This window comes from Moschus berezovskii, chromosome 28, assembly GCF_049115385.1.
Source record: "Moschus berezovskii isolate FMDL1 chromosome 28, NW_MosBer_1.0, whole genome shotgun sequence".
Lineage (NCBI taxonomy): Eukaryota > Metazoa > Chordata > Mammalia > Artiodactyla > Moschidae > Moschus > Moschus berezovskii.
The window spans coordinates 5,805,668-5,826,458 of NC_142487.1; the positions used below are offsets into that span (position 1 = coordinate 5,805,668).

General features: G+C 36.7%; 1 protein-coding gene across 1 annotated transcript in view; it reads left to right on the forward strand.

Moving 5' to 3' along the window:
* The window catches only part of SMCHD1 (structural maintenance of chromosomes flexible hinge domain containing 1), a 126,872-nt gene that overhangs the window by 97,541 nt on the left and 8,540 nt on the right, over positions 1 to 20,791 (forward strand). The window contains exons 42-45 of the mRNA XM_055417139.2: positions 2,273 to 2,463; positions 4,151 to 4,260; positions 4,636 to 4,706; positions 11,171 to 11,342. Coding sequence (XP_055273114.2) covers positions 2,273 to 2,463; positions 4,151 to 4,260; positions 4,636 to 4,706; positions 11,171 to 11,342 — 544 coding nt within the window. The remainder of the gene's footprint in view (positions 1 to 2,272; positions 2,464 to 4,150; positions 4,261 to 4,635; positions 4,707 to 11,170; positions 11,343 to 20,791) is intronic.

The following is a 20,791-nucleotide window of genomic DNA, read 5'->3' on the forward strand; positions in this document are numbered from 1 at the left end:
GCAAGAAAACTTAGAATAAGCTTGTGACTAAAATCCAGTAGGTCCCCTGCATCCGAAGGTTCTAATTCTTCGAATTCAGTCAACTGCAGAGGAGAAATATTTGAGGGGGAAAATTCTAGAAAGTTCCAGAAAGTAAAACTTGAGTTTATCACATGCACATGCTGGCAACTATTTACATAGCATTCATATTGTATCAGGTATTATAAGTAATCTAGAAATAGTTTAAAATATACTTAATGAGGTGGCCAAAGTATTGGAGTTTCAGCTTTAGCACCAGTCCTTCCAGTGAACCCCCAGGACTGATCTCCTTTAGAATGGACTGGTTGGATCTCCTTGTAGTCCAAGGGACTCCCAAGAGTCTTCTCCAACACCACAGTTCAAAAGCATCAATTCTTCGGCACTCAGCTGTCTCCACAGTCCAACATCCATACATGACCACTGGAAAAACCATAGCCTTGACTTTGTTGGCAAAGTAATGTCTCTGCTTTTTAATATGCTATCTAGGTTGGTCATAACTGTCCTTCCAAGGAGTAAGCATCTTTTAATTTCATGGCTGTAATCAGCATCTGCAGTGATGTTGGAGCCCAAGAAAATAGTCTGACATTGTTTCCACTGTTTCCCCATTTATTTCCCATGAAGTGATGGGACCAGATGCTATGATCTTAGTTTTCTGAACGTTGAGCTTTAAGCCAACTTTTTCACTCTCCTCTTTCACTTTCATCAAGAGGCTTTTGAGTTCCTCTTCACTTTCTGCCATAAAGGTAGTGTCATCTGCATATCTGAGGTTATTGATATTTCTCTCAGCAATCTTGATTCCAGCTTGTGCTTCTTCCAGCCCAGCGTTCCTCATGATGTACTCTGCATATAAGTTAAATAAGCAAGGTGACAGTATACAGCCTTGACGTACTCCTTTTCCTATTTGGAACCAGTCTGTTGTTCCATGTCCAGTTCTAACTGTTGCTTCCTGACTTTCATACAGGTTTCTCAAGAGGCAGGTCAGGTGGTCTGGTATTCCCATCTCTTTCAGAATTTTCCACAGTTTATTGTGATCCACACAGTCAAAGGCTTTGGCATAGTCAATGAAGCAGAAATAGATGTTTTTCTGGAACTCTCTTGTTTGCTTTGCATGATCCAGCAGATGTTGGCAATTTGATCTCTGATTCCTCTGCCTTTTCTAAAACCAGCTTGAACATCTGGAAGTTCATGGTTCACATATTGCTGAAGCCTGGCTTGGAGAATTTTGAGCATGACTTTACTAGCTTGCGAGATGAGTGCAATTGTGTGGTAGTTTTACCATTCTTTGGCATTGCCTTTCTTTGGGATTGGGATACGTTGGCCACCTCATGCGACGAGTTGACTCATTGGAAAAGACTCTGATGCTGGGAGGGATTGGGGGCAGGAGGAAAAGGGAACGACAGAGAATGAGATGGCTGGATGGCATCACCGACTTGATGGACATGAGTTTGAGTGAACTCCGGGAGTTGGTGATGGACAGGGAGGCCTGGCGTGCTGTGATTCATGGGGTCACAAAGAGTCAGACACAACTGAGCGACTGAACTGAACTGAATGTTACATGCAAATACTGTGACATTTTATATAAATGATTTAAGTATCCACAGATTTTAACTAAATACCAACTACAGTATTGCCTAATGGTTAATTCCTTGGATGTAAAACTAGGTATGGGTGACCGACTGTGAAGTTACATCCAGATTTCTGGTTGATCAAAGGGTCGGTGGCCCTAACCTCCATACCCTCCATACATAACCTCCATACAGTTGTTTGGTGGTCAGCTGTTTTTGCAAACAGGGGAGTGACTATTAATTCTGAGCCCTACAGAGTTTATAAAAACGGAAAACTTGTCTGTTATTTGTGATATTTAGATTTGTTTTCTAAAAAATCATTGGTATAAATGATCTACTTAGAAGGGTATAGCTGTATTTAGGTTTAAGTGTGTTTTATGCTTTAACAGTTGACACACTCAGTATTAGAGAGATGGAAAAGGTATATCACTTAACTGATAATATGCCAAATGTTTTTATTTGGTTATTGGCAAAATTTACTGTAGTTTAATCTCCAAAATAGTTTTTTGAAATTAAATAGCATGTGAGACCATTTAACATATTTTAGCCAGTAAGCTTTTACAGTTTGAGAATTTTTTATTAATTCATATGAATATTTCCCCAAAAGTTTTTGCTGTTTAGATATTGACTTTTTTGATATTTAATATATTTAGAAGTTTTTTAACTTGATTTTGTTAAATGGCTTCTAGATTGCACACCTGGCACAGATTGAAGATGATAGAGCCGCAATGGTTATCTCTTGGCATCTGGCAAGTGACATGGACTGTGTGGTCACCCTGACCACTGATGCTGCACGTCGAATTTATGATGAAACCCAAGGTCGTCAGCAGGTGTTGCCCCTCGATTCTATTTATAAGAAGACTCTTCCAGATTGGAAAAGGTTAGAAAAAAATGCAAGTAATGATTTTTTTTTAAAAATACCTGTTCTATTTTTTATCAAATCGTAGAATTTTAAAATTTCTCTGAAAGGTGCCTAAAACAGAGAAGTGACTCAGATTATCTACATTATTGTCTTCCTCACAAATACTGTCCTCATTAAGATCAGTGTTGCAGTGTATTTGATCACATATGCTGGCCAGGTTTAATTTGCCAGTTAAATCTTATTTGTTTATATGACAGATACACATACAAACATACAACAAACAGGAAAGTTGGTGAGATGTCATGATCATTAACAGACTGTGGAACTCCTTTATTTGGAGTAAGAGTGTAGATGAATGTCTTTTGTCCTGTTGTAAGTCCTATAAAAATAAACAGCCATCATTTAGGTAGAGAAGGTCTCTATTGGAACTGCCATTAACAAAATTGAAATGTAAGAAACCATCTAGTTAGGATGTTACATCTGTGTTTTAATATAAATCTGTTTTTTTCTCTCATTGTTTTCCCTTTTACTTTTCAAAATATGTTTTTTGGAATAACCATGCAAACCAGTTAGCCATTTAAGTATTTTATGTGTACTCTAGTTTTGACTATTTTTAAAAATCTACATTAAAAGACTCAAGCAAAATGGTGATAGCAAAGCAAACAAAAACATTAAAATATATAACAGAATATTGACCAAAAATTTTCTCAGATTCCTAAACAAAGTTTTGCAAGGCCTACAGTTGAGTAGGAATGGGACTTGAAGGAGAATGGAAACTAAATTAAGAGCTTACTGTGTCATTAAACTAATATTTTATTTCACTTTGTAATCTAAACATACTTGAACTCAAATCTGTCTGCTTCTAAAATCTCCCACTCTGCTCCCAGTCAGTACCCATTTTAAATAACATGGGATGTCCTATCAAATCATAGTGACTGTGTTGAAAAGAGTAATAATTTTTCTGAAAGTAATTTTCCCTTCCGGAGGTCTTCTATTTTTTTTTCCCATTATCCCTGAGGATCAAATTAAGAATCCTTTATTTAGGGAAAGTATGAATTTGGTGTTTAAGGCTAATGCTTGCTCTAAAAACTAGTTATCCTCACTTCCTGGTCTTGTGCCTCCTACTGGGATTGAGTTAACTAGCACTTAAAGCCACTCCACCCTCTACTCCTACCTGCTCGATTTGGGGAAATCTACCCTTTGTGGGCAGAGAAAGCCCTGACACCCCAGTCCGCCTCCATCTCTTGAATCTCATTGTTATCACTGGATTTCAGTTGCTCATCCTGTACACTGTGTCAGAGGACAAGTGGCCAGAGTACTGGGCTGCTTCCGTTCTCAGTCTTGACCTTGCCCGTGCCCTCAGCCATTCTAGGGCCACTCTCCACATGAGCCAGTCAGATCATTGGCATCCTAGTTTAGGGCCAACTTGAGAGGCTGCATCTCTTCTTTCCTTGTCAGAACTAAACAAAGCTTAGTTTATATCAGTTTTACAAACTAATTGAGGACAGATAAAACTAAGCAGGTATTTTTTAATGGTAAATATTGTTTTCATTTCTAAAGGCATAACAGTTAAGCATTTCGGGTATTACCTGTGCATAGGGAGTTGTGATCACAGATATAATCAATGTATTCATATGTTTTTCATCATATATGTATTTTTTGATGATTAGTTACATATTTTGTTTAAAACCTTTTTTAATTTCAGACCTCTACCTCATTACCGAAATGGAAAATTGTATTTTAAACCCATTGGAGACCCTGTCTTTGCCCGAGACTTGTTAACTTTTCCAGATAACGTAGAACACTGTGAAACAGGTAAAGGAAGTTATGACTTTTTTTATACAGATGTTATGCTTGTGATTCAGATACTTACTAATTATGGAAATTTATGTTCTTATTTAGTTTATGAATGATAGTTGTATTAATATTTACTTCTCTTATTTTTCCTATTAGAAGAAAGTATTGAATAAAATTCCTGTGTTAGCATTATTTCTATGAAAACTTTGTAATAATATATGTTAAAATTTTTTTTTAATATGTCATTTTTTTTTCAAATGTTTCATGTGCAGTCACTGTATTTCAACTTCTGCGTACACAACAGCATGCTCACCAGCAGAAGTCTTTGTTAATATTTTAATATGACCAAAAAAGATGTCATAATTTTAACATTTTGTTTGTTGAACTTTTTAGTATTTGGTATGCTATTAGGAGACACTATTATTTTGGATAATTTGGATGCTGCCAATCATTACAGAAAAGAGGTATGTACTTGAATTCTTTTTTTAATTTGTAGCTCCAATTTTACTGTGTGTTTTAAAAATTTAATGTTAGAGATCTATAAAGAATTTTATTTTGAGGTACATGTGCAAATGACAGCAAAACCAATTTAAATCCTATAAATTGACAAGCAGCATGAATCTGAGCAAAATATATGAATGAATTTGACAAGATGCAAATTAAAATGAAATGTTTGCAGGCTGTGAAATAGTTTCAATATCATTGTCTATTAATGGTGGTATTAAAAGAGTTATCTCAGATAATGTCATTGGAAACACAATTTGAGGCAGCCCTTGTTTATTGGTTGTTAGGGCTGTAACAAAGTACCACTGACTGGGTGGCTTAAATAGTAGAAATGTACTGTCTTTCAGTTCTGCTGGCTTGAAATCCAAATTCAAGGTATGAGAAGGACCAGTTCTTTCCAGGGGTTATGAGGGAAGGAATCTCTTCCATGTCTTTCTCCTTGGTTGGCAGATGGTCATTCTCCCTGCATCTGTTTGCATCTATGCATATGTACCCAAATTTCCCCTTTATTTAAGGACACTACTCATTGGATTAGAGCCCACTGTTATGACCTCACTTTAATTTGATTGTTAAGACCCAGTCTTCAATTCAGGTCACATTTTTGAAGAACTGGGGGGTTAAGACATCAACACAGGGATTCTGAGGGATACAATGCATCTGATAATACCTTTGCAGAGCATTTAGCAATATAAATGTTTATCTATTGCTACATAACAAACACTTCAAAAGTTAGTGGCTTTAAGCAGTAGCAGCATGTTAGTTCTCATTCCTTGCTGTGTTTCTCCAAGTAGTGTTGGCTACTTGCACTGGGATGGTGAAAGCTCCAAGTGCCTCCGTCACACAGCTGGCAGCTGATGCTGCTTGCCACTGTGATTTAGCTATAGCTGGCCAGAGCCTCCTCTGGGGCTGCCACACGCACCATTGTTCTCAGCCGCCGTCACGGCTGTGTGAGGTAACGCCATTAAGGTTTTTAGAAACCTTTTTCTCACTAAGAGGATCTAGAAAGCGTGCCTTAAATCTTTCTGAGGTCTTAATGTAGGGACATCCTTCACTTGACTTTGATTCCAGGGCTACATTATACTGACTGTGCACTGGGTTTGATCTTAGCCCAGAGGCTCTCCGTTCCTTTTTCAACAACATTTTGTTGGCCAAACAGGCTAGGAAGGAAAAACAGTCCAACTCAGCAAGTTCTTGATTAGAAATTATTTGTGAAAATGAATTAGTTCCTACTTAGTTTATCTCCCATTCATACTGGCTCATTCATAACTGACTACTGGCTGGGCACACGGCAGGGGTTATAGGCTGGCAGAGTTAGATCTCTCCACACAAGCCACTCCTTGTGGTGCTGAGGATTTTTTCAGTGGCATCTGGGTCCTAAGAAGGAAAGTTAGAGTGGTGAAGACAGAAGTTAAAGGTCTCTTGAGTCCCAGTGTTGGGAAGTACATTTGGTTGGTCAGAATCTGGCCAGCCCAGCTCCAAATGGGGGAATAAGGAGTTTGGAATAGACTCTCTCCTTTCCATGGGAGAGTCAAAGAAGATGCCGCCTTCTTTATAACATCATATATTAAGATAATTTATCTTACAGACATGCTTTCACAAAAATATTCATTCTAATGTTTAAGAATTTTTATTGGGAAACTTTGAAAGCAGTGTAAAAGCCATCAGTTAGGATTGCACCGCTCCATGTGGTAATTTATACAGTAGAATAGTATGTATCTATTAAAAAGATTTAAAGCAGATTGACCTGTGCTAACGAGGAAGATATGCAAAATATATTGTTTCGTTGAAAAGTTGCAAAATGATAATGTACAAAGTTATGCCCTTTTGAAAATAAGCTTCTATAGTTTAAACAAGATGGGAGAATATATTGTATACTGTTGTATTTATTAAGAAAGATTAACCTTTCTATATTACTTTTAAGTTTTTCCTAATGAGGAAAGAAAGGCAATATATTGTGAAGAAGGGCCTTTCAGAGGGCTATTGTCAAGACTGAATAAAATAAGAAAATAAGAAGTGAGTAAAATTTCAGTAAAGCAGCGATCTATTTGGATCTGAAATCCAGAGGTCTTGAATTTGTTGATACAGAAGAAGTACTAAATTTAATAAATATGGTGTTAGGGACTTAGAAATAGGTGATAAACATGTATGTAAACATTATAGGCTTGCAAAATATTGTAGCTGAAAATGAGTGAGAGTAGTTACAGAAGAGAAAACAGAAGTCAGTTTAAAATATGATCTAGTACCCTTAAATAGTATATTATAAAATCATGGATATCTTAAAATCATGTAGTCTAGTAATGTAGATGAGAAACCTGAAGTACAAAACAAATAATGGTTCTGTGTCAAGTCATAGTACTAATTCATGGCAAAACTAGAACTACTCAGAACAGATTTTCTATGGGCCCAGTTAGAAGAAATAGTAAGTGTGTCTTCAGTTTAGGAGAGCTAAATTAGTGAGATTACTGAAAATTAAACAACTAATTGGGGAAAAGTATTTGGCGTCTTCATGAATGGTTCCTTACGAACTTAAAAATGGCTTTAATATACTATATCAGAAAATGGCTGTGGATGAGGAAGTTGCTCTATTCCAACGGTTATTAGCATGTTTATATGTCCTGAATTATAAGCCAGAAATCATACCCATTAGAAGTTATGACAATGTATAATCTATTAGGAGAAGGTGAGTAGCTTACTAGTGAGGATGAATTAGCAAGTTGAGGAATAATTGGAAGATTCTGTCAATAGTTCAGTCTGTTATCTGGACACCTGCAGTGTTTAAGAAACCATTGAGGCGCTGTTGATTGTTGAATAACCAGCTCTGTTATGTAGAATGATGGGACCCTGATTTGTAGCTTTTGCTATCCCCCGCAGTGTGAATAACTTTGGCTGACTTTCAGCTGCCTGTGTGTGGTCATTGATTGAGGTGCCCAGGAGGACCTGGTTCTCATGACCCATAAATGCTGGTTGCAGCATATCACTAGCACAGTGCTAGGCTTTGAGGGTTATGCAGAAATGGACTGGACAACTCAGATAGCCAAAGGAAGTGCTCGCAGAGGTGAACTAACAGGCCATTTCAAAAGGCTGATTCTAGTTATATATCATTAAGATATCTTACTGTAAGAACTGGCAAGAAAGTAAGAATTCTAAGTGAAGGTGAGAAGCCAGAGAGATGAACATAACACTGAAGCCTAATTTTTCTTTGAGAATATTTGTCAAACTAATGGAACTTGAGCATCAGTTGTCACTCCCTTGGAAGGCTCAGAGGGTAAGACATACCAGAATGCGGAATCTGCTTGAAGAATCTCTTTCCCGGTAAAGTACAACCCCAAGAAAGCTAACCCTTGGCATAAGACCGAACAAAAGAAATGAACTTCCTCCTCCATCGCAACTCCAGGCATTTCTGGACTGAAACAAAACTGCCTTTCTTGAGCTTTAGCACTAAGTGGAAAATAAAAAACTATTTTCCTAGAGAATGCATTAACAAATTGGCTGTCATGTATGTTTGCAACTTGCATTCATAACACCTGAATGGTCTTCAAGGTAATACTTAAAGGTAAACATTTGATTTCATGTAATGCTGGACTTGAAGTGTCCTTAGATATGTCATCAGAGCAAACAAAATTCTCTCCGAAAGAATTCACCTTTATCTTAAAACTGAAGTAATTTTCATATTTAACACAAGAGCAAATATTTTAAAATATATAAATATGTTATAAATATATAATGTTTATTATTATTTAATAAATATCTACCAATAAAAGTATTAAAACATTAAAAATATATTTCATAATATATTTTTTGAAAAAGTGTTGAATATAAGAGCAAGTAGATTTGAAAAAAATCAAAAAGAACACCTGAAAATAAAAAGTATAATTAAAGTTAAATACTGGGCAGACTTAACAGCTTAATAGAAAATGATAGGTCAGAAAAATTATCCAGACTTCAGCCCAGAGAGAAGGAATGTAATAGAGAATCACTAAGGATAGAGTTAGAAAATCTTTTTTAAAAAAGTTTAATCAGAGTGCCAAAAAGAGGAGGATAAAAGGATCATAGGTAATACCTGAAGAACTAATGGCTGAAAACTTTGAAGAACCAATGAAAAACATCAGTTCATAGCTTCAAAAAAGTAATAGACAATATGTGACAAAAGCAGAGACAGCATTTGTTCCACATAGTTCCTCATAGTGGTGTTTTTGCTTCCAAAGTTTTGAGTGGAATCACTCCATTTACCAAATATTGTTTTCAGACTCTTCTAAGAAATGGCTTTTATGACATCTTTTGGTCATATCATTAGGTTTCATTAGTCTTTTTATTGTTTTCTCTTTGTAAATTCTTCATGCCATTTATACTGATTCAGCCACACGACTGAGCGACTGAACTGAACTGAACTGAACCCCTTGTTGATTTCATTCCTTGCTAATCCTTACAGCAGTTGCAAGTATTACCCAGAACTGTAACTCTGTTTACTCACTGAATTTGCAAATGCTGTCTTGATCTTTTTCAGGTCAGTGGTGGCAGCCTGGCAGCAGAGGCCTAGTGAGAGCTTAAGTTTTTTGTTTTTTTATTTTAATGGTAAATTACAGTAAAATACATATAACAAAATTTAGCATCTAAATCAGTTTCAAGTGTACAATTTCACTAGTGTTAATTATGTTCACATTATTGTTCAGCTTATTTCCAGAACTCTCATTCTTTTTGTAAAACTGAAATTGTACCCATTAAATAGCAGCTTGTCATTTCCCCTTTCTTCTGTGCCATTTGAGAATTGGAAAACTGTCCCTTTAATCACAGACCTATAATTCATACTGTCAGTGCATTAACAAGAGAAGATAAATTTGAGTGTATTTATTATTTAAGATGGTACTAAATCTGTAAAATCATTGCCTGAATCTGATTTAATAATAACAGGTATTTGATTTACTATATGTATGATTATTGGATAATACTAATATGGTAATAGTACATGAATTCAGTGTGTATTTTTTTTAGTCTGTATTTTTAATGTTCACTTTTAGAAAGCGTACAAATCCAAACCAAAACTAAGAAAGTAAGATGTGATACTTTATTTCACTAAAAGATTCATTTCACCAAAGAATTCACCACAGATTTTCTTCAAGTAGACATTCCATTTTATTTAAATTTTATAAAAAGTTTCTAATTTGGGAAAGCATCTGTCAGTTACCTTGAAATTATGTTAAAAGAATAAATACTAGTCATAATGTTCTATTACATGTCCTATTGCTTTTCATTTTGAAAATTGAATTGTATTTAATCTTTTATAATTCAGAAACTGCTTGATCTACTGTGTTAGATTGAATTAGATGTTTCTACATGTTGCTAAATTGTCTTCTTTTCAGTCATTTTTTGATGTATGCATCCTGTTTCATTGCGTGGATGTGCCATACTTTATGTAACTTATTGAATGTGCGAGTTTCGTACTTTTCATTACTAAAAGGACGTTTCAGTGTACATTGCTCACATCTGTGATGATTTTTTCTGGCATATTCTTAGAAGTGGAATTTTTGGGTCCTTCAGATTGTTAATCTTTTTAGCACTTGTCATGTTTGCTCTGAGAAGGGCTGTCCCAAAGCAGATTAATGTTAATACAAGAAGACCTTTTCTCCAACATTCTGTCTGGGTGTGTGTGTTGTGTGTGTATTTTAACATTTTAAGTAGTGAAAATTCTCATTTGAGCTCCAAGTTATTTCAGTTTCACTTCTGGTTACCAGTGAATTTGAACATTTTTTGTGTATATCTCCTAGACCTTTTTTTTGAAAGCGTATTCCTGAAGATCATGGAATACTAAACCTAGTGTTTCTCTTTTATTCCCTAGCTTCTCTGAACAATTTAATTCTCCATTAACACTTCCTACTTCCCTTTCCATGTCTTAGGTTTTACTACGTAATTCTAGTTCCCCCAGCTCTCAGATCACTGGCTCTTTTTCTTCCTACAGCTGAAATCCTCTGTCATCCCTTTGCTCTTCAGTTTGTATTTCCTCCAGTCTAATACAATACTCTCTTTGCTACCGTTTGGTCATCTGGAAAACTTACATCTAACAGAAGGAAACTAAACTAAGTGATACAGCCTGGATACCGCTTTGGGTTTTTAGAAGCACACAAGTCTCTGGCTTGTCCATCTCTCTTCCTTCCTCTTAACAATCAAGCCATCAGTCTCAATTTCACTTTTTCTGTTTGCATTTTCTCTGTTCTAGTTTAGGTAACACTTGTGAGGTAGTCTAATTCATCTCTCTGCCTCTCGTTTTCCCCCAGTCATCTTACACATCACTAGCTAATTAATTTTTGCAAAAATAGTACCATGATCATTGTCATTTCTCATCTCAGAACCCTTAAATAATTTCTCCTTTCTTAGAGCAGTTGAGTTAAATTTTATAGACTCACTAATTATATCCATTTACTTACAATAGGTTGTTAAAATTACACACTGTCCTACACTGCTGACCAGAGATGGAGATCGCATTCGAAGTAATGGGAAGTTTGGGGGCCTTCAGAATAAAGCTCCTCCAATGGATAAACTCCGGGGAATGGTGTTTGGAGCTCCAGTACCAAAGCAGTGCCTGATCTTAGGGGAGCAAATAGGTAGGTTAAATAAGTACTTAATAATTTCTCATTTGATTGTAACCCTTTATTTGGACCTTATTTATTGAGACTCTAACACTGAAACTTAACCATTAACAGATACAAATAAGATGTTTTTATCCAGTACTTCCAGCTTTCTAACACCAAATAGTTTTGAAATACATAAATAGGAAGTAGGTTTTCCCTCCTGTTCTCATTCTTATCTTGAAATAAAGGAAATTTTTCCTTGTTGAATAAACCAGTATCTCATCAAACCATAATACTTCTTTTCATAGAAAAGTATAAAGTATAGAAAAGTCAAAGTTGTTAACTATCTAGATTCATCTTTCTGGTGTACATGGCATGCGACCTCCTATCTGCAGGCTGTGTCCCCTTGTTTCTAGTCAGCTGATATAGTTGTCTGTACGCCTGTGCTCTGAGGTGCTTATACTTTACAGGAGGGTCCCAAATGGGCCATCACCTAAGAGCTGTTGCTCTTAACTTTATATAGCTCTGATATGCTTGGATATCTGCTTTCCCAGCAAAAAGTAGTTTGTTGCTAACTTAAGACAGTAAATTGTAGTTAAACTGTAACAAAGTTTATCATCTTAATTATTTTTAAATGGGTAGCTCACTTGTGTTAAGTACATTCATACTCTTGTGCAACCAATCTTCAGAAACCTTTTCATTTTGTAAAACTGAAGCTCCATACCCATTAAGCAGCAACTCCCTGCCTCCCCTCTCGTCACCTACCCGCCATGCAGGTTTCTGTCTCTGTGAATTTGACTCTTCCAGGCACCTCTGTGTGTGTCACATCAGAGTGTCCCTTTGCGACAGGCTAATGTCAATCAGTATCATGTCCTCCAGGCACGTCAGTGTTGTAGTGTAACTCTGTGTGTCAGAACTTCTTTTTAAGACTGAATAATATTCTGTTGTATGAATATACACATTTTGTAGGTTTTTAGAATATAGTATACATAGAGAAAAGTGCACATTTCAAAGCATACACGTTTTTCACAAAACGAACATTGCTTCTGTATTAAGAAACAGAACATTATCAGCCCCACAGAAGGCCTCCAGGCCTCTTCCAGTCATAGCCCCATCCCTCTCAAAAGGATAACAACTTTTTTGATTTAAAAGAGCATAGATTAGTTTCTTCCATTTTTGTACTTGATCTACATGGAATTATACAAGTAATGGATTTTTGTGTATCTGGCTTTGTTCAGCCCTGTGTTGTGTGTGTGTGTGTGTGTGTGTGTGTAGTTGTCGTTCATTTTAATTGCAGGATAGTATCCCATTGTGTAAATACACCACAGTTTATTTCTTCATTATACTGCTGAGGAATTGGGGTAGTATCTACCTTGGGGTTATTACTTCAACCCCCAACTACATTTATAATAGTAACTGAGAAGGATGCTAGGAAGAAGGCTGTTTTGTATTCTTCATGAGAGAGTCAGGTGCAGCTGCAGGAGGAGACATGGGAGAGGCTCAGACAGACAAAGTTAGTGTAGTCACAGGTCCTAGGACAGGAGGTGCCGCCGGCCATTCAAGGCCCGTGGAAGACACTGGGGTGGTCAGGATGCAGAAGACAGAAGCGTGGAGAGTGCTTCTGCCGTAGCCTTTATGGGAGATTTACAAAGTGTTCATTGCAGGGACTGATGCTGAAGCTGAAACTGCAATACTTTGGCCACCTCATGCAGCTAGTTGACTCACTGGAAAAGACTCAGATTCTGGGAAAGGTTGGGGGCGGGAGGAGAAGGGGACGACCGAGAATGAGATGGCTGGATGGCATCACCGACTCTGTGGACATGAGTTTGAGTGAACTCCGGGAGTTGGTGATGGACAGGGAGGCCTGGCGTGCTGTGATTCATGGGGTCGCAGAGAGTCGGACACGACTGAGCGACTGAACTGAACTGAACTGAAGGTAAAACTTGACTAGAGGAAATCACAAGTAGCAGTATTAGTGTCAAGGCAATGGCACTAAAAGCACAAAGATGAATTCATTTTGATTACAGATATATTTGATACTAGAGGTCCAAAAGTTAACAAACTTGATGCAGTAAATTACAAAATCAAAATTCTTGAAACTGCTGATTGTACAAAGACAGAAACCTTATTATGAGAAACCATTAATCCATGACAGGTCCTTAGTCAAAACGCAAGACATTTTCTACCTAATAAGTTGTAATACCAGGACCTTAGGTATTTATAGAATACATCACAAAAAATGGTCATAAATTCAGTTGATCAAATTGCTGCTCAGCTACAATGAGACTACAGATTATAAAAAGCAAAATTTACTTGTGATGTATTTTTAATATAATGTAACAGAACTAAAAATAACTTATTCCTTTCCTCCCAAAGTAAGCTCAAATAGTAGATATTTAGAATCAAATATTTTGTCAAAAAAGTTTTAACTGTTAAATAGATCAATAACATTACACATTATATGTAGGAGGCATGAAAGCAGCCAAGATCAAACGTAAATCCACAGGCTTAATGCTTTTATTATTAAATGAGAAAAACAAGTTTAACCATTCAACTCAAATGACAGGAGGGAAAAAGTACATCTCAAGAAACACATACAGCCAAATGAATTGGGAAAAAAGAAAACCTTTGTATCGAATAATACATAATTTCTGAAGGTGGTCTTTGGGCAAAATAAATACAAAAAGTAATGGCTCCGAGAATACATTCAGACAGAGATTTCTTAGGTTTCTATAATACTATAAATACATTTAGTATGTCCAAATAAAATGGACTACATTCCAGAAAATTGCAAATCAAATGAACAAAATTGATTTAAATAAGGCAGGAAACATATAGGCCATTGCCTGAGGATGTGTTCAGAAAGCTAACTCCATCCTATAGGTTTTTCATGAGTGAATATCAAATACAATTTGTTTCAAAATATAGATAAATATGGAGATCACAAAGGCCATCTTATGAAACTGATAGCAAACCTGTTTCCAAAAATGGCACAGGCAAAGAAAACTTCTGGGACCACTCTTCAGCTGTGTTCAGGAAGTTCTTAGCACAGTAGGACAGAAATCAGAAAGCTTAATCTTGAAAAGAACACTTTATTTTATTGTTCCCTTTATCTACAGTGGTTTTGCCCCAGATATGTGCATGGCTTGCTTCTTTTCTTTCCTGTTCTGTAATGTCACACCTTCGTGGACTTCTCTAACCAGCTGATCTAAAATAGAGGCACTCACCTTGGAGAAATTGGCTTCTTGACATACAAGTACAGATGTGAGAAAAGAAAACATAGTTATTTTTTTAAAGTTTACATAATTTTAAAGCACCTTGAAGAAAATAGAAGGGCAAATGACAGACTGGGGGAAAATTGCATATATGGTAGACAAGTCTTATTGTCATATATGTTGTAGTAAGTCTTATTAAAAGCAGCCTTTAAAAAGCAAGAAAAGGGACAAAGACTAATAGCAAAATGGATGACATGAATAAGCAATTTTCAAGGGAATAATAATAGTTACTGTTGGAGGGCTTATTATGTCCCACATATGTTATTAAGCTTATCACTTGAATTTCATTTGCTGCTGTTCTCCTTATTTTTCAAATGAGGAATTTGAGTGTTAAAAGGTGAGATAACTTTCCCAAGTTCAGGATAGTGTATGCATTCATTTGTCCAGTGACACAAGAGAGTAGAAAGAAAACATTTTTTTCCTGAATACATAATTGAGATAATTTACTTCTCCATTACCCTTTTCTGTATATTTCCAGACCTGCCTCAGTGTGTGTCACTTTTATAATCAGAAAATGTTACCAATTGGTGTTTTTTTTTTAACTAATTGTTTTTAATATTTATTTTCTTTGAACCAATAATTGATCTTATAGGAAAGAAGCCTAAGTAAGCAGTTCTAAATACAAACAGGACTTTTTTTTCTTTCTCAGATAGATAGTATAGCCTTATTTTTCAAGGAAAATATAAGAAATGTTAAATGCTTTAATTGAATTTATAGTCTTGAAAGATGTCTATTAAAATTTCATTTGTAAAGTACATAGAAAATAAAATTACAGAAATCACACATGTTAAAAATCAAACCTACAGGCATGTGGAATGAAAACAAAAAAGTGAGGTGGTAGACCTATCAGTTTTTTCCCCAATCTATCTCTTTTTGGTATTAGCCTGAGTTTTCTGTAGAGAACATATAAGTAGAAATAACTTTTTTTAAATATTAAAAAAAAATAACTTTGAACATTGTAGAAACCAGGATATGGCTGTAAGAAAGGAGAGTTGTTACTGGTAAGTGAAGAAAGAAAACGCATTTTAAAATGTCCAATAAGTAATCAATGTGTAGTTTATAATTGTGACATCATCAGTCTCATTAACACTTTCATATACTCCAAATACATCGTATGCACCTGGCCAGCCTAGACATTTTTTATGTTTTATTATGTCATGCTTAATTTGCTAATTCTAATATTTAACCTCTTCGTCCATTTATTGGGTTTTTTGTTGTTTTAAGTAAAACTAGTCTTAATTTTTTTTATATTCTTAATATTTTTAAGAGGTAGCAACCAAGATTATTGAAGGTTTGTGGTTTTCAAGACAAAGATATTTTGTTCTGTTTTGTTTTATACTTACTGGAAATCGAGCAGATTGAATACCTGTGGACCTGTGTACTAGCCACCCCTATTTAATTTACACCTACCCCTCTCTCAGCTTGCCTCCTTCTGTTCAACCCTGCTGAAGTCTTTTGGAACAGATCAGAGCAGAAGTTCTAGTAAATTTTTTCACCAATTTTTTTTACCCAGTTTACAAGTATTTATCAGTTTTTTACCAATGCAGAACACAAAGTTTGAAGAGACCTAAATGCTACTGAATAAAATCTACTTACCTGTCTAACTGCTTACATCCTCCAGTGGTGAGAAGATTGCTTCTACCTTCTTCAGTTCAGTTGCTCGGTTGTGTCCAACTCTTTGTGACCTCATGAACCACAGCACACCAGGCCTCCCTGTCCATCACTAACTCCTAGAGTTCACCCAAACCCATGTCCATTGAGTCAGTGATGCCATCGAACCATCTCATCCTCTGTCGTCCCTATCTCCTCCTGCCCTCAGTCTTTCCCAGCATCAGGGTCTTTTCAAATGAGTCAGCTCTTGGCATCAGGTGGCCAAAGTATTGGAGCTTCAGCTTCAAAATCAGTCCTACATATGTACACCCAGGACTGATCTCCTTTAGAATGGACTGGTTGGATCTCCTTGCAGTCCAAGGGATTCTCGAGAGTCTTCTCCAACATCACAGTTCAAAAGCATCAATTCTTGGCAGTCAGCTTTCTTTATAGTCCAATTCTCACATCGATACATGACCACTGGAAAAACCATAGCCTTGACTACACAGACCTTCATTGGCAAAATAATGTCTCTGCTTTTTAATATGCTGTCTAGGTTGGTCATAACTTTCCTTCCAAGGAGTAAGCATCTTTTAATTTCATGGCTGCAATCACCATCTGGAGTAATTTTGGAGCCCAGAAAAATAAACTCAGCCACTGTGTCCACTGTTTCCCCATCTATTTGCCATGAAGTGATGGGACCAGATGCCATGATCTTAGTTCTCTGAATCTGCTTTCTTAGAAACCCTAAATACTTGTCTAGTAACAGCTCTTCAGATACAGGTATTTTCAACTATTTTGTATTATTTTTAGTATTGTTGTTTCTTTCCCTGGACACATTGAAATAATCTATATATCTTTCTTAATAAATAGCATACAGAAATGAACACATTGTAATTTGAGCTTTTGTCCTTTCATATGAACTAATTTTTTAAAGTATTTTTTCCACTATTTTCATAGTAAAGCATCATTAGTTTTTTCCTATATAATTGAAATTTTCATAATGTATTAGCTCTGAAACCATTTATAAACAGAATTAAATATGAATTTTTGTTTTTTCTGTTTGGCAAAATTTTATTAAATGAATTAGAAAAGACTTTTTATAAACACCATGGTAAATAGAAATTACATTTCATATCAAAAAAATTGGGAATTGCTAAGGCATATTAACTCAAAATCCTCCAAGCTAAGCTTCTGCAACTCCAGTACTCTTGCCTGGAAAATCCCATGGATGGAGGAGCCTGGTAGGCTGCAGTCCGTGAGGTCGCTAAGGGTCGGACACGACTGAGCGACTTCACTTTCACTTTTCACTTTCACACATTGGAGAAGGAAATGGCAACCCACTCCAGTGTTCTTGCCTGGAGAATCCCAAGGACGGGGGAGCCTGGTGGGCTTCCGTCTATGGGATCACAAAGAGTCGGACACGACTGAAGTGACTTAGCAGCAGCAGCAAGCTTCAGTAGAACCTGAACCAAGAACTTCCAGATGTACAAGCTGAATTTAGAAAAAGCAGAGGAACCAGAGATCAAATTGCCAACATCCACTCGATCATAGAAAAAGCAAGGGAATTCCAGAAAAACATCTGCTTCTGTTTCATTGACTCCACTAAAACCTTTGTCTGTGTGGATCACAATAAACAGTGGAAAATTCTTAAAGAGATAGGAATACCAGCCCACCTTACCTGCCTCCTGTGAAACCTGTATGCAGGTCAAGAAGCAGCAGTTAGAGCCGGACATGGAACAACACACTCTTTAAAATTGGGAAAGAAGTACATCAAAGCTATATATTGTCACCCTGCTTATTTAACTTATATGCAGAGTACATCAAGCGAAATGCCAGGCAAGATGAAGCACAAGCTGGAATCGAGATTCCTGGGAGAAATATCAATAACCTCAGATACGCAGATGACACCACCCTAATGGCAGAAAGTGAAGAGGAACTGAAGAACCTCTTGAAGAAAGTGAAAGAGGAGATTGAAAAAGCTGGGTTAGTAACTCAACATTTCAAAAAATGAAGATCGTGGCATCCAGTCCCATCACTTCATGGCAAATAGATGGGGAAACAGTGGAAATAGTAAGAGACTTTATTTTCTTGGGCTCCAAAATCACTGCAGATGATGACTGCAGCCATGAAATTAAAAGATGCTTGCTCCTTGGAAGAAAAGCTATGAAAAACCTAGGCAGCATATTAAAAAGCAGATTCATCACTTTGCCAACAAAGGTCTGTCTAGTCAAAGCTATGGTTTTCCCAGTATGTATGGATGTGAGAGTTGAACCATAAAGAAGGTTGGATGCTGAAGAATTGATGCTTTTAAAATGTGGTGTTGGAGAAGACCCTTGAGAGTCTCTTGGTCTTCAAGGAGATCCAACCAGTCCATTCTAAAGGAGATCAATCCTGGATGTTCATTGGAAGGACTGATGCCGAAGCTGAGGATCCAGTACTTTGGCCACCTGATGTGAAGAGCCGACTGATTGAAAAGACCCTGATGTTGGGAAAGATTGAGGTCATGAGGAGAAGGGGACGACAGAGGATGAGATGGTTGGATGGCATCACCTACTCAGTGGACATGAGTTTGAGCAAGCTCTGGGAGATGGTAAAGGACAGGGAAGCCTAATGTGCTGCAGTCCATGGGTCGCAAAGAGTCAGACACAACTGAGCAACTGAACAAAAACAACAAAGGCACATTGAGTTAAGTTGCTTCTGTCCATCTTAGGCATAAAATATTTGCTATTAGTGTTCCATTTAATAGAAAGTAATTAATACTCTTTCAGTTTTATAAATAACAAGTTGATTAATATAAAACCTTTGAATGTACTGTTTCTTGAGTATTTAAAACGTAAAAGAACCTCATTACTTACAAAGTTAAGTAGGATTCAACCCTTAATGACTTAAAATTTTTGTATAGTGTCTTCTGAGTTAGGCAGCATCCCTGACATATGGGTCTGGACATCATTTTGTACCTCATTTACATAGAAAATAAGTATTATTTTATGCACATAGAAAAATGAAATTAGAAGTACTATCAAACCAGAAATCCAGACTCTTTTTTAGTGACTGCCTTTGGGTTCCCAATAAGTCGTAAGGTATTGAGACACATAAGGACTTTGTCATTACTGAATTACACATATGGAATTCATATTTAAATATATATGAATATGCACGTAAGTATTCACAGGTGTGTGTGTGCTAATTCATTCCCAGAAAGCTGGATAGTTTTAAATACTGTTATTGACCCTTAAAGTATAGAAGATCTCATATATCATGTACTCTTGACTAAATTGATTTCTTCCACAGGTTCATATGTAAACCCACTGTATGTATTTATTAAACATATGGGTGTTTGTATACCCATTCCCATGAATATTGAACATTTTTGTGTGACTAGAGTCTCAAAGGGTCAAATAGTAAACATTTTAGGCCTGTGAGCCAGGAGACAAAATTGAGGGTGTTATGAACATATTTATATAACCATTTAGAGTGGAATCATTAAAACTGTATAAACCATTCTTAGCCCATGGACTAAAGTATAGTCAGTGTATTTAACCTATAGTGTCTAGTAACGCACACGCTAGTAAAGTCATGCTCAAAATTCTCCAAGCCAGGCTTCAGCAGTATGTGAACCGTGAACTCCCAGATGTTCAAGCAGGTTTTAGAAAAGGCAGAGGCACGGGAGATCAAATTGCCAACATCCGCTGGATCATGGAGAAAGCAAGAGAGTTCCAGAAAAACATCTATTTCTGCTTCATTGACTATGCCAAAGCCTTTGACTGTGTGGATCACAATAAACTGTGGAACATTCTGAAAGAGATGGGAATACCAGACTACCTGACCTTCCTCTTGAGGAACCTGTATGCAGGTCAGGAAGCAACAGTCAGAACTGTACATGGAACAACAGACTGGTTCCAAATAGGAAAAGGAGTATGTCAAGGTTGTATATTGTCACCCTGCTTATTTAACTTATATGCAGAGTACATCATGAGGAACGCTGGGCTGGAAGAAGCACAAGCTGGAATCAGGATTACTGGGAGAAATATCAATAACCTCAGATATGCAGATGACACTACCCTTATGGCAGAAAGTGAAGAGGAACTCAAAAGCCTCTTGATGAAAGTGAAAGAGGAGAGTGAAAAGGTTGGCTTGAAGCTCAACATTCAGAAAACAAAGATCATGGCATCTGGTCCCATCACTTCATGGGAGATAGATGGGAAAACAGTGGAAACCGTGTCAGACTTTATTTTTTTGGGCTCCAGAATCACTGCAGATGCTGATTGCAGCCATGGAATTAAAAGACGCTTACTCCTTGGAAGGAAAGTTATGACCAACCTAGATAATATATTAAAAAGCAGAGACGTTACTTTGCCAACAAAGGTCTGTCTAGTCAAGGCTATGGTTTTTCCCGTGGTCATGTATGGATGTGAGAGTTGGACTGTGAGGAAAGCTGATCGCCGAAGAATTGATGCTTTTGTACTGTGATGCTGGAGAAGACTCTTGAGAGTCCCTTGGACTGCAAGGAGATCCAACCAGTCCATTCTAAAGGAGATCAGTCCTGGGTGTTCATTGGAAGGACTGATGCTAAAGCTGAAACTCCAATACTTTGGCCACCTCATGCGACGAGTT